The sequence below is a fragment of the Aaosphaeria arxii genome, assembly GCF_010015735.1.
Source record: "Aaosphaeria arxii CBS 175.79 unplaced genomic scaffold BU24scaffold_5, whole genome shotgun sequence".
NCBI lineage: Eukaryota > Fungi > Ascomycota > Dothideomycetes > Pleosporales > Aaosphaeria > Aaosphaeria arxii.
In genome coordinates, this window is record NW_022983478.1 from 2,861,940 (window position 1) to 2,873,897 (window position 11,958).

General features: G+C 48.7%; 5 protein-coding genes across 5 annotated transcripts; 2 read left to right on the top strand and 3 right to left on the bottom strand.

The window, feature by feature from the left end:
• Positions 1-206: 206 nt before the first annotated feature.
• Positions 207-2,105, bottom strand: BU24DRAFT_410842 (GMC oxidoreductase; the record flags this gene model as incomplete). Its single annotated transcript, XM_033526013.1, has 2 exons — positions 207-1,891; positions 1,946-2,105. 2 exons carry the CDS (start codon positions 2,103-2,105, stop codon positions 207-209), a joined length of 1,845 nt encoding a protein of 614 aa, XP_033383510.1.
• Positions 2,106-2,123: 18 nt separating this feature from the next.
• BU24DRAFT_229219 (uncharacterized protein) lies at positions 2,124-2,680 on the bottom strand. The gene has a single exon (XM_033522151.1). The coding sequence runs from the start codon at positions 2,496-2,498 to the stop codon at positions 2,190-2,192; it is 309 nt and encodes a 102-aa protein (XP_033383511.1). The 5' UTR covers positions 2,499-2,680; the 3' UTR covers positions 2,124-2,189.
• Positions 2,681-5,018: 2,338 nt separating this feature from the next.
• BU24DRAFT_424060 (uncharacterized protein) lies at positions 5,019-6,503 on the top strand. The gene is made up of 3 exons (XM_033528407.1): positions 5,019-5,354; positions 5,413-5,909; positions 5,968-6,503. The coding sequence occupies exons 1-3, from the start codon at positions 5,175-5,177 to the stop codon at positions 6,434-6,436; spliced, it is 1,146 nt and encodes a 381-aa protein (XP_033383512.1). The 5' UTR covers positions 5,019-5,174; the 3' UTR covers positions 6,437-6,503.
• A 2,104-nt stretch (positions 6,504-8,607) lies between these two features.
• Positions 8,608-10,004, top strand: BU24DRAFT_424061 (uncharacterized protein). Its single transcript, XM_033528408.1, has one exon. The coding sequence runs from the start codon at positions 8,792-8,794 to the stop codon at positions 9,884-9,886; it is 1,095 nt and encodes a 364-aa protein (XP_033383513.1). The 5' UTR covers positions 8,608-8,791; the 3' UTR covers positions 9,887-10,004.
• BU24DRAFT_348306 (beta-lactamase/transpeptidase-like protein) lies at positions 9,939-11,833 on the bottom strand (the record flags this gene model as incomplete). The annotated part of the gene is made up of 4 exons (XM_033523557.1): positions 9,939-10,767; positions 10,817-11,078; positions 11,129-11,251; positions 11,299-11,833. 4 exons carry the CDS (start codon positions 11,831-11,833, stop codon positions 9,939-9,941), a joined length of 1,749 nt encoding a protein of 582 aa, XP_033383514.1.
• Positions 11,834-11,958: the final 125 nt, after the last annotated feature.

The window sequence follows — 11,958 nt, forward strand, 5'->3', positions numbered from 1 at the left end:
ACGTTGACAAAGATGTTTCGTTTGACCTGCGCAAGGTGGGATGTCACGACGGAATAAAATAGGCGCTTTGGAGAGTGAACGATAGACCAGTGTATTAGGAACGTTATTATTACGTCTATCATATCATTTTAAATAGGTATATACAGTAGGATACAGAGATCTACATGAGGAGGTTCACTCATATAACAGTCGGTGCTCTCCACCATTTACTTCCTAGACTTGATGATGTCGGCGGCCTTCTCACCAATACCGTAGGCAGTAGCCTGGAGATGGCAAGAGGGAATGATGGGGATGATGGAAGCATCAACGACGGACAGACGCTGGGTTCCGTAGACCTGCAACTTGTCGTCGACGCAGCCACCGTCAGACTCGGGCATCATGGGGCAGGAACCGGAAGGATGGGCGAGGGTGGGGGAGAGGAAGTTAGAAGCGAGAAGAGCATTGAAGATGTCGTCATCAGAAGTGTGCTGAGCGCCAGGGATGATCTCAGAGATGGAGAACTTCTCGAGCTGCTTAGACAACCAGACAGTGCGCATGTAGCGGAGACCGGCACCAATGATAGTCTTGTCGACGGGGTTGACGAAGGCATTGTAGATGATGTCGGGGATGCCGTTAGGGTTCTTGGCGTTGATATGAATGGTTCCACGGGAAGCGGGCTTCTGGACACCAACGAGGCCGTAGGTGCCATCAGAAGGAAGAGGATACTCGACAGCAGCGGCGTCCTTGCGCTTGTAGAGCTCAGAGATGATCTTGCGCTGCTTAGCAGCACCGCGGATGAGCTTCTTGTTGTTCTTGTAGATCTCGGGGAGGTAGTCGGTGTCCTTCTGGCGGGCGAGAGCGTTGGCGATATTGCGGAATCCGGAGGTGACATCAGGAAGGGAGATGAAAGAGAGGGCGTTACCACGGGCGTAGGTGTAGTGGCCGGTCTTCTTCTCCTCGTATTGCTTCCACTGGGTAGCGTTGTACTCGGGGTCGGTCATCAAGGAGTTCACAGTAGGGAAGGTCTTGGTGGTGGTGTTGAAGACAACGGTGGCGTATGGGTGGTCGTGGAAGTTGGAACCAACGGAATCAAGCTCGACTTGAACCTTGACGCCAGCTGCCTTCAAAACAGACTTAGGTCCAACACCGGAGAGCTGCAAAAGCTTAGGAGTCTGGACGGCACCAGCAGCAAGAATGACCTCCTTCTTGGCGTTGATAGTGTAGGTCTGTCCATTGGAAGTGACCTCGACACCAGTGGCAATGGCGCCCTTCTTGTTGTCCTTGAGAATTACGCGCTTGGCCTCGGTGTTGGTGACGATGACAAGATTCCTACGCGAGGCAATTGGGTCGTAGTACGCATAGCGGGCATGTGCACGGCGACCAGTCTCCTTGTCCATGGTGTTTCCGTACCAGGATGGGCCATATGCTTGACCAGCATTTCCATCACGGGGAACGTAGACACCAGTAGCCCTCCAGGCAGCCCAGTAGTCCTTGATATCATCGAACTGAGTGTCGGTGATACTGACGGTCAAGGGACCATCTCCGTAGACGCTGGGGTCCCAGGTGACACCGAACTTCTTGGTGATCTCAGGGGATGGTGGCTGGAATCGGGTACCCTTCTTGAAGTAAGGGAGCATGCCCTTCCAGCCCCAGCCCTTGTTTCCAAGAGCCTCCCACGCATCGTAGTCGGCTGCTGAGCCTCTGTCGTAGATCATACCGTTGATGACGGAGCCACCACCGAGAACCTTGGCAACATAGACATCGAATGCGGTGTTGTTGAGTCCTGGCTCTGGGAGGGTCTTGATGCCCTTCCAGATGAGGTCGGCGCTGGCAGAGATGTCATTGGCCTTCCATGGGATCATGGTAGCATCATTATCGACGCTGGCTCCTCCCTCAATGACGATGACAGTCTCTGGAAATAAATGTTAGTTTCGAATATGCACTCGGTTAAACGTTGCATCCTTACTTGACTTGTCTTCGCTTAGACGGTTTGCCACGATCAAACCCGTCACACCACCACCAACAATTACATAGTCATATTCGGCAGGGCGAGAGGCACCAAAGACTGGTACGATAAGGATGCTGAGAAGCTGGACGGCCGTAGCCAAACGAGAGAAGCGAGGCATTATGAAGATCCAATTAAGGTATTAACGAAAGTAGAAGTGGGATGGTTCTTCGACAATCGAAGGGAGAGGTGCAGCCACTAAAGGTTATATACAATGCCAACTCGACGGGTATTCGTCGAAAAAGTCCCTTGCCACGTGGGAAAGGAGTCGAGCTAATCGCATAGGGATTAGGACACACCAAAAGAGCTCATTATCAGGAACCTGACGGATCCATTTGGACCATTTTGAGACTGTAGTTCTATGCGATGGGGTACGCGCATGCAATAGAACGAATGTCGAATGCATGGGCGAGGCGTTCTGTACGCGGCAGTCGAGGAAGGCGAGCAGGTGTGTACTGCAATACGCATAGGCAAACGACCCCAAAACTGCGGTTCGATAACAGCGATGGCCCATATTACCTGTTCTAGCGCATGGTCCGGCTCCATTCGCCTAGGCGCAGTAATGGGCCAGGCACAGGCAATACCAGAGCGGTTCTTACCTCGTACTTAGAGGTAGGTATGCTCTTGAGTCTTGACCTATCAATGGCGAGCCGACGAGAGGCCGAGGAAGATGAGTGCCCTCTCCCTCATACATAGTGTAATTACTCATAGGGAGGCTATGTCCGCATCCTCGACTCGCAGCCTGCAGGCCTGAGGCTTCCAGCCAATTCTTTGCGATTGATCGGATTCTGTCCGCCAAAGTCCGAGGGGCTCGATTCCTCGCAAGTCAGTCCATACGAATTCGCAAAGACACAGAACGGTTGGATTCATCTCGAAGATTAACAATGATACGATTCACAGAAGTCAGCATGTTGGTTCAGATCAAAGCCCCTTGTACTCCGTACTCCGTACAGGTACATACATTCCTGGGGAGGGGGAACTACTGGAAGAAGCGTACGTACATATTGTAACGCGTAGAAGTTGCCGGGCCGCTTGTTCCTCAGGTGCCGGGTGTGCAAGGCAGGACAGGCTACAGTACCAAGCTAGTTCATTATTGCAGGTACTCGTACTGTGGTAGGTGGACAGTCCTCGACTCCTCGCAGGCAAATAATTAGTAGATTACGGTGTTCCCCTGCTCTGTCATGAAAAGTGGGTATGGCGTTCTGAGCTAGATCTAGTGTAGTGGCAGTCGAGACGATGGCTCCGGAGGAGAAGGCCCGTTCGTTCATGCAAGTACGCCGAGGGTCTACTGTGTACAAGCAACCAGCGAGAGCATCACGCAACTCTGTTACGAGTGAGTGGGTAGATGTCTTGCGGTAGTGAGGTCGAAATATACATAAATCTCCTGACGCATTAGGAGAATAAAATCCTCAGTAGGGCAATCGTCGGGATAATTCAACAGAGTTTTCGTTTATCCACGTGGGCGATCTTTACTCTGCACGTACATGCAGGATAAAGTTTCCTCCTTATCGTATTCACACATAAAGGCGAGCAACTATACCCCCCAACCCATCCCAAATAAATGAATCTAAGATCCTTCCATCGTCCATGGCATTGGGGTTGGAAGCGAGAAAAGCTTGTCTGGGCTACCCTTGACGTAGATAGAAACACGGAACATCTTTCGCGACATCCTGCCCACTAATACAAGTAGACTCTTCGGCCCATACCCTCCAATTTACGACCTCGCATTCGGTCCATATCCCTTAACATGTTAGTGCACTCCGTACAGCAATGTCGGTTGGCCCGGTTACTTTTCCCCTCCAGGTACTTGTAAGAATTCACCTGTGCCTAGACCTCGCAGACCACTTTCTCTAGGTACACATGAAGGGTCATAGCAATCTCGGATTTGTTTGAAGTGTCGTTTTGATAGTGAAATGGTATTCGACTTGGAGCTAAGGAAGACGAATAACAAGCATGCAAAATTCATAGGCTCTTGAACCCGCGTGCATTTTCTTATTGGTGTCAAGGAGAACAATTCTGTCACCTGTGTTTAAGCGGCAACTAAAGAATTGGGTTTCGACAGCTCCAACTCCCAATTTAGAGCTGGAGACACATCCGTCGTATCAACCCTCCTGGGTAGTGACGCCGCGATTGATTCATTGCACCATCGTTCTATCGATTTACCGTGCATTATTTGCCACCACCTGAACGGTCCACTTCCTTCCGCAGGTTAAGTCGGGGGATGCGAGTCACGGCCCACCACCATGAAGGCCTGTTTTTGGCCAACTCCTCTACCGATGGAAGCATTCGAGCGCTTTCCGAATTCCTAGTTCCCCCTCAGTTGCGGAAAGTGATAAAAGACTATCTCGTTGGGCTGGCAAGCCACTGTCACCTGCAAGCCACTGTCACAGTCCGCTGGAAGGGAGAGCGGAACGCTGTCAAACTCAATTATAGGCCCCCTTTGGAATCCCACATTCATCGAATTCAGGCCATTTCTGTACCCACTCGTATGGCACTCATCCACGAAGCTCGACTCGCGAGTTCAGAGGCGAATTCAGAGGCGAGTTCAGAGAGAGTCAGATACATAGTAGATGCTCATATGACAATTATCTGTAAAAGTCATGTTAAGATCTTCTAGAATCACGAACCCTGCTCACAAGGCTGATGAGAAGAGCGTGTGCGTGGTTCCTTGTATGTTCCAGACTTTTGGGAGCGAAGGAGCGTTGAAAGATCTTCAACTTGTATAAACTTGTATCAGGGGTATCACTGTCTTCCTGCCGTTTTCTGATACCTGATTACATTCTAGCTCTTAGTTGCTCTCCAATTGGCAGTAGGTGTACACTCAAAGTGGAACCACTGTATGGAGCGAAACCGGGCCATGTTGCGATACGATGTTTGACCCTTGTAAATGCATGTACCAGCCTGCTTCCGAGAGGTTGTGCACAGAACGACTAGTGAATCCCTCCTCTCGGTTGGAATTATTCCACGCCGGATCTCGTTACTTACAAGTAATAATGCCACCTGTGGTTTGAGCCTAAATTCTGCAGAGTTAGGCAGGAGATCGAAGGGATACAAGTTCTTACAGCTCCCACCATCATCAACATTCTTGTTTCTGTTCTGGGATGATTCTTTAATTACTGGCCCCCATCCACCGTCGATTGCTCGTCCTCAACTTACTGGTTCTATCGTACCTGGCAGGAGCCTTGCCGACATGGCCGATCCGATGGCAGATCCAATGCAGCAAGACTGGCCCGATGAGCGCCTGCGGATTCTCGTCCCGTGCACCCTCCTGATGGTCATCGCCCAGATCTTCCTTACTTGGAGAGTGATCTACGGGTTCAAAGCAGGGCGCAGGTTCTTGGTTTGCGATTACTTGCTTATTCTCGCACAGGTATGTCAACGCACAAATCCCAACCTTCACTTGTGCAGCATTAACAAGATTTTTGCAGCTTTTGAACATCAACAATGTCGGACTCATATATCCAAATTGCGCGAGAGGCCTTGGACGACATTTGATGGACCCGAGCATCAAAAAGCCAGACGACATACTGAAGTATGCATACCTCCTTTGGGTCAGCCAGATCACGAACATCATCGCCGTTGCGATTCTGAAGTGGTCAATTTGCGCGTACCTACTCGTCCTCAATTTCTCCAAGAGCTACCGCATCATCATCTGGCTCTCCATTCTTATGATCACCGTCTTCAACTTTTTGATTCCCGTTTTGACTCTGTTCGGATGCACACCACTTGAATCTAACTGGAATCCTGGAATCACCAAAAAGAAATGCTGGGCACGAGGAACCCTCCCGCTTTCCTACACACAAGGTGTTTCGAACATCTTGACTGATGTTGTATATGCCGTCGCGCCAATTGTGTATCTCGCCAGCGTTCAACTTTCGAAACGAACCCAGTGGGGCCTTCGTGTCGTGTTTTTGCTCAGTGTAATGTAAGTTTCACTCCAGGTGCAGCATTATTGGAATTCCTGAACTAACAACCCTTCCCAGCGGCACTGTATGCTCCATTTTCAAGACGATCGAGCTTAAGGTCATCGTGAAGACCATGGATCCGACTTGGGATGGAATCAATCTCACAATCTGGAGTTCTGCTGAATTGTCTGTCGGCATCTTCATCGCCTGCCTCCCACCCTTGCGAAAGCCATTCGATCGAGTTTTCAAGAAGATCCTCCCGTCCACTCTTACAGGATCCCACAAGACACCTCAATACGGCTATGGTTATGGTCGTTCAACCAACAGAAACGATATCAGGATGAGCAACTTCGGGGGCAGCAGAGTTCCCAAAAATGCTCACCCTTTAGAGTCTAATGTCTCTCCGGATGATGAGAGCGAGAGGGCAATCCTGGAGGATGAAGAAAGTGGCAAATCGGGTGGCATCACACGAACAACCAAAGTCACAGTCGTTGAGGAGAGCGGCAATGGTTCAGCAGAATTTCATAAGCCCGGTGGACCGCTATAGGGCGGCTTCTTTGTATAGTAAAAATCTACCTGAATAGACATCATGATTCCAATTAATACAGTTCACACACATCGGGCACGCTTTCCATCTCATTTTCTTCACAATCCTACGTTCGTTCTTCACACGAGACAAACAGCGCTCCGTTTTGGATGGAAAGGCTTGATTCGAAAAGCATTCTACCCTGATCTAATTACTATTACCCCATGTCATTAGCCTAGCGCACTTGTTAATATCCTGCATTGCCTTGAATAATATGACAATAACCTTCTAGGTTGGAATAGGTACGAAAAGTATGGTCCAGCGGGGTCTTTACACTGTAAAAACACAAGCATACACGAGCCTTCTTGCTGGCCTTGTAACTAGATAACTAGGGAGGCAGCATCAGGATTAGTTACTCGTATTTCTAGAATTTTGCCGCATTGTCTGACTACCCGGGACCCCTTCTTACTCCAGAGACCCCTTGAGAACGCATGGACAAGGACTTTTGTTAGCTGCTTACGTTTTCGCTCTAGTCGAACCCGTCATTGGGCTGGAATTCGCAATCTCCACTCAAAGTTCGCATGTTGCCGGGGAGGTAAAGTAGCTTTAAGGATAGTATGCTTAGGGAAAGCGGGGGTTATACGCAGTCGGTATTGGGAAGGGAATTAATAGCGAAACACTCTAGCTGTTAATTTGTTCTACGACCCTAGAACGCCAATGCCCTGAGGTATCCGCCCAACTTGTCCTGTCGTGAGTCTCCATTCTGTAGATGCTTCGTCAACATTGCGCAAAGGAGGTTGAATTTCTTCTCCAGCTCAGCGTATTAGAGTAATTTTGAGTCAGACACTGTCAACCGTCCGTCGGATGCGGAAGCATCCGTTAGAGCCACCCGTCCGACTTGTGTGCGCTTGCAATAATCCGCTTCTTCTTAGCTCGTTGTCTGTAGACTGTCCCTGAGTCAAGGTAAGTAATCGAAACCTATTTGGAAGTCAGTCGCCTCTGCTTTCTTATCCATCAAGAAATGTTTTGTGGATCTCGATCGTGCACTCTCGTATGATCTGGTGCCTTGGTTACGTACCCTATGGACCCATATGCCGAAGGTGTTTTCGGATGCATCCGAATTTGGGTGTGCTCGATGCAAGCAGATTTTATGCAATCGATGGATGAAAGTATAGCTAGGTATCTACAACGATGAATACAATGTTTTGAATGAGACCCAATATGTACATTAAGTGTGATTTTCTGGCAATAGAAACTGAGACAAGGCTCTGCCCTATGGCCCTTTGTGGCAGCTTGCAGACCCTGGCAACTGGTCTTGAATGTCGCAGTCAGGAACAAGCCGTACAACGGTACCAGGGATTCCAACCCAACTCCACGGGCAGTCAATAGGTTAGCATTGTGCAAAATTATTTTATTTTTGATCTGTAAGATTATAACATTGATCTGGCCAATTTTCTGGGGCTCTGTATCGGAAAGTTTGTTACTTATGATTTTAATTGTTGTGGTTGATACTGAAAATTATATCTCGGTTATGAATTGCACAACGACCGAACAAGTAACAATAAATGTGATTTTGTATATAACACATTGTTCCGAGCAGCGCATTTTAGAAGGAAATTGAACGATGAACCATGCATTTCTGATGCTGGGTACCTGTACGGAGTAGTTGTACGTTGAATCCGAAGATTCGAAGATTGATAAATAGAAAGACAAGGTGGATGCGCAGGGAGTGAGTGTATGACGTCATGTGCTAGTTATGTGGTAGATAATTCGAACAGAACGACAATAAGCTCGGATCATAGATGTATGAAACAGTTTTATAAGCTAATCCTAATCGCCAGCTATCTTATCAGTGGTTTACGATTGTATACTCTCGCGTGTCGGGTAGATCGATGATCTTTCTGTTCTCTTGCCGATCAAGATGATCACGACTAGGGCACCCTTCACTTGTAGAAAGCATCGACGCCTGTGAGTTTGGTAATGTGTAAACCAATGTATCCTTTTGCATGGGCCATGGCTTTACCTTGGATCTACTCGTCTATGAGGTGAACGAGCAAAAACTTGGTCGTATTGCAGATATCGCGTCTGAAAGAAATAAGGATCGGCATCCGAACGGTCCATCTTCGGGCCTCCTCCAAGAAAAGAAAAACCCAGTAATGAACTATCGTCCGCCACCTTGGTACTTGTATGCAACCTCTCTTCCTCGTCATTTCTCATCCACTCGAGCGGTACAATTGACCTCCCACGTGTGATTCTCTGCCTCTGCCACAGGTCAGATTGCTCAACCTATCAGGACGTGCAATTGCCGACGACCTGGTAACGCCAAAGCCCAGCTCCCATTAACCTCGGCCATCACCATAACTGGATCCCGTTACGATGCATCGTGCAGTCACATCAACCGCAGCCCTGTGGCTTGCTTTCGCCAATACTCTCACTGTAGCTGTTCCAAGTTACCCATCAGCGCCCCACCCCCATGCGACGTTACAGCTGAAGAGCTGGCCGCCTGAGGCTGCTCAGGCACTCGGCAAGATGATCCACCGGAATGCGAACCAAAGCAACTACGCCGTCTTCGACATGGACAACACGAGCTACCAATATGACCTTGAAGAATCCCTCCTCCCATTCTTGGAGAATCAAGGCATATTGACACGTGACAATCTCGACCCAAGCTTGAAGTTGATCGATTTCAAAGATACTGCCAATTTCACGGAGAGTCTTTACAGCTACTATCTACGTCTGTGTGAGGTCGATGACTTTGTCTGTTACCCATGGGCCGCGCAGGTCTGGTCAGGCTTTACTTTGAGGGAATTGAAAGGTTATGTAGATCAGCTTATGGCTTTGAACACCTCGATCCCGACAAAGTATTGGGACGATGATGAGGTCGTGGAAGCCAGCGTCAACCCACCGAAGATCTTTACGGGACAGGTAGAGCTATACAACGCTTTAATGGCGAACGGCATTGATGTCTACGTTATCAGCGCTGCACACGAGGAGCTTGTCCGCATGGTTGCTAGCGATCCTAAGTATGGATACAACGTACCGCCCAAGAATGTCATTGGCGTAACGACCATGCTGCGAAACACAACCTCTGGCGGTCTCACAAATGCTAGAAAGCAAATTGCCGCAGGGACTTACGACCAAGAAGCAAACCTCGACCTGGTCCTTGGTCCCTATCTCTGGACTCCTGCCACATGGTTTTCTGGAAAGTGGGGTGCTATCCTTACATATATCGACCAGTGGAAGAGACCTATCCTGGCTGGGGGTGACACACCAGGAAGTGATACGTACATGCACTTTCACGGTGTCGACACCGATAAAGGAGGCATCCATTTGTGGATCAACCGGAAAGACGCATATCTCCAGGAGCTGAAGGAATTGATCGATGAAAATGCGAAAGAGCAAAAGGAGAACAACAGAGAAGTTACTGCTGACAAGAACTGGGTAATTGTTAAGCCGCAAGACATACTATGAAATCGCCCGACTCAAATGTATATACATGCAAGGAAAGATATAGTAGAAGGTGCTAGAGCTTATATAGCTTTGATCGGAGAGCCAAATTTTCCACACTGGTTACCTTGCCAGAGCTGTCAATATTGAATACAAATTCATCTAAAGGCAATGATCCATAAGTGACACCCGTGATGCCTACCCAAGAGCCACAACCCGTGGACCAAAGTGACGCGCTGGGACTCGGACCACCTGTGTCTTCGAATACGGCTTTCCAACTCTGTCGCTTGCTTCCATCAGAGTTCTTGGTCTCGAGTTGTGTGTAGTAAAGCCGGGCCTCTGGTCGTGCCTCGGTACCAAATAAACTGGGAAGAGATCCGGATTGCAACATAATCGCTGTTTCGACCATGTTCGTACCGTTGCTAAACCATGTGCCAACCCCAAGTCCGGGTTTGACTGGGTCTGTGCTGATGACCAGATAGGAGTTCTTACTCACGTAAATGCCACTGTACAATTTTTCTGCTTCAGCACGAGCAACTGCATCATATGCCGGTATCAATGATTCGCCAAGAATATCGGCGACCTGAAAATTGGTCAGAGTAGAAGTGCCTGACATCATAATGGTAAATCCAATATTGAAATCCCGCAACAGTGTGATGAAAGAAGTGTATTTTCGGAAAGTTCCTGCTTTCGTAAACACACTCAAGGTACGGTAAGGTTGCGTTTCTTTAGCAAGCTGAATCCGTCGTATGCCCCAAGGTGCACCAATCGATGCTAGGAAGTCTGCAGAAAAGGTGACCGGGTTAAGCCATCGTCGGGTCATCGATGGCTTGATGAGAGTAGACGATAGGATGGCGCGCCCAATCGTGGAGAGGTCATAAGCAGAAGCATACATATTTCCGCCACTAGGGTTTGATCAACGGGCTGCATTAGTGGAATGGAAGCTTTACCTACGGACTCGCATCACCAAGACTGACGCTCCAGTACGAACTTTGCAGACTATCCGGAATAATCCCTTCTGAAGGAGGCGCGAACTCGTAGTATGTGTGATTGAGGCCTAATGGTTTTATGATTCGCTCTTCCAGTATGTCCTTGAACGACTTTCCAGATATACTCTCAAGTGCATAGGCCAACAGTTGGTAAGCGACATCCGAGTATGTCGCCGTCTGCCACGGCGGGTAAGAAGGATACATGACGTCTAACCCTTTGAAGAATTCTTCAGACAGTCAGCGGAGTTGGAAGACCATGGGGAAATTGATGTGTAACCTTCTCTTGTACACAGCGGCCATGCTCCGCAAGGCGGTGCTGCTTGCAGAGGTAGTGAATTGAACCCTACTTCCCAAGGCTGAGGGGCGTCTTCCGTCTGTGTAAGCTCACCGAGAATGCCATCTAAGAACTGTTAGGTATGGAGCAGAGCGGAATCGTGTCAACTTTACAATCACGGCCCAATCCCGACACTTGGGAAGCCAGAGCTCCGATCGTCACATCTTCCCATGCTGTCTCTCTTACACTATCGAAACTATGCGAAGTAGGCCGGTTGGCATATTTTTTAAGCTCCGGAATGAATTCAGTGATGGGCATATTCCAGTAATAATCACCAACTTCAGCTAGAAATGCTAGCACTGTGATGAGTTTCGATACGCTCCCGAGGCGATACACTGTTTTTCCGTCCACCTTTTTCACTCCCACCGTGTCATCTGGTAAATCTGGTGCTGTGCGATACCGCTCCCATAGAATTGGTCGGCCGGGATTGGTAGAGAAGATCTGGAAAGAGTACGAGAAATCGTCCACGCCTGAAACAGGCGCTGAATCGAGATAATTAAAAATGTTAGTGATGTTGTCTATTGCCCTTTTCCAGATTGGATGTGTTGCTAAATGCCGAGGGGGAGGATATTCAGGTCCGATTAGAGGGCAGTTGGGGGCTGAATTCCCAACAGGCAATTGAGCAAAAGCCAAAAGTCCCGAAAACATCCATGCTGTTGTTTTCATGGTCGCAAACCGTTCTAACGAGGAAGAAAAACAGGGTAAAATATGAAGAGGACTGTATGGGCAGCGCTCTACGATGGAACACCTTCAACCGAGCATGTTGAAGATTA

Coding starts and splice junctions, on each gene's coding strand:
- BU24DRAFT_229219 (XM_033522151.1), bottom strand. CDS start 2,498: ATGGGCCATCGCTGTTATCGAACCGCAGTTTTGGGGTCGTTTGCCTAT.
- BU24DRAFT_424060 (XM_033528407.1), top strand. CDS start 5,175: ATGGCCGATCCGATGGCAGATCCAATGCAGCAAGACTGGCCCGATGAG. Junction 5,355..5,412: donor ACTTGCTTATTCTCGCACAG/GTATGTCAACGC, acceptor AGATTTTTGCAG/CTTTTGAACATCAACAATGT. Junction 5,910..5,967: donor GTGTTTTTGCTCAGTGTAAT/GTAAGTTTCACT, acceptor AACCCTTCCCAG/CGGCACTGTATGCTCCATTT.
- BU24DRAFT_424061 (XM_033528408.1), top strand. CDS start 8,792: ATGCATCGTGCAGTCACATCAACCGCAGCCCTGTGGCTTGCTTTCGCC.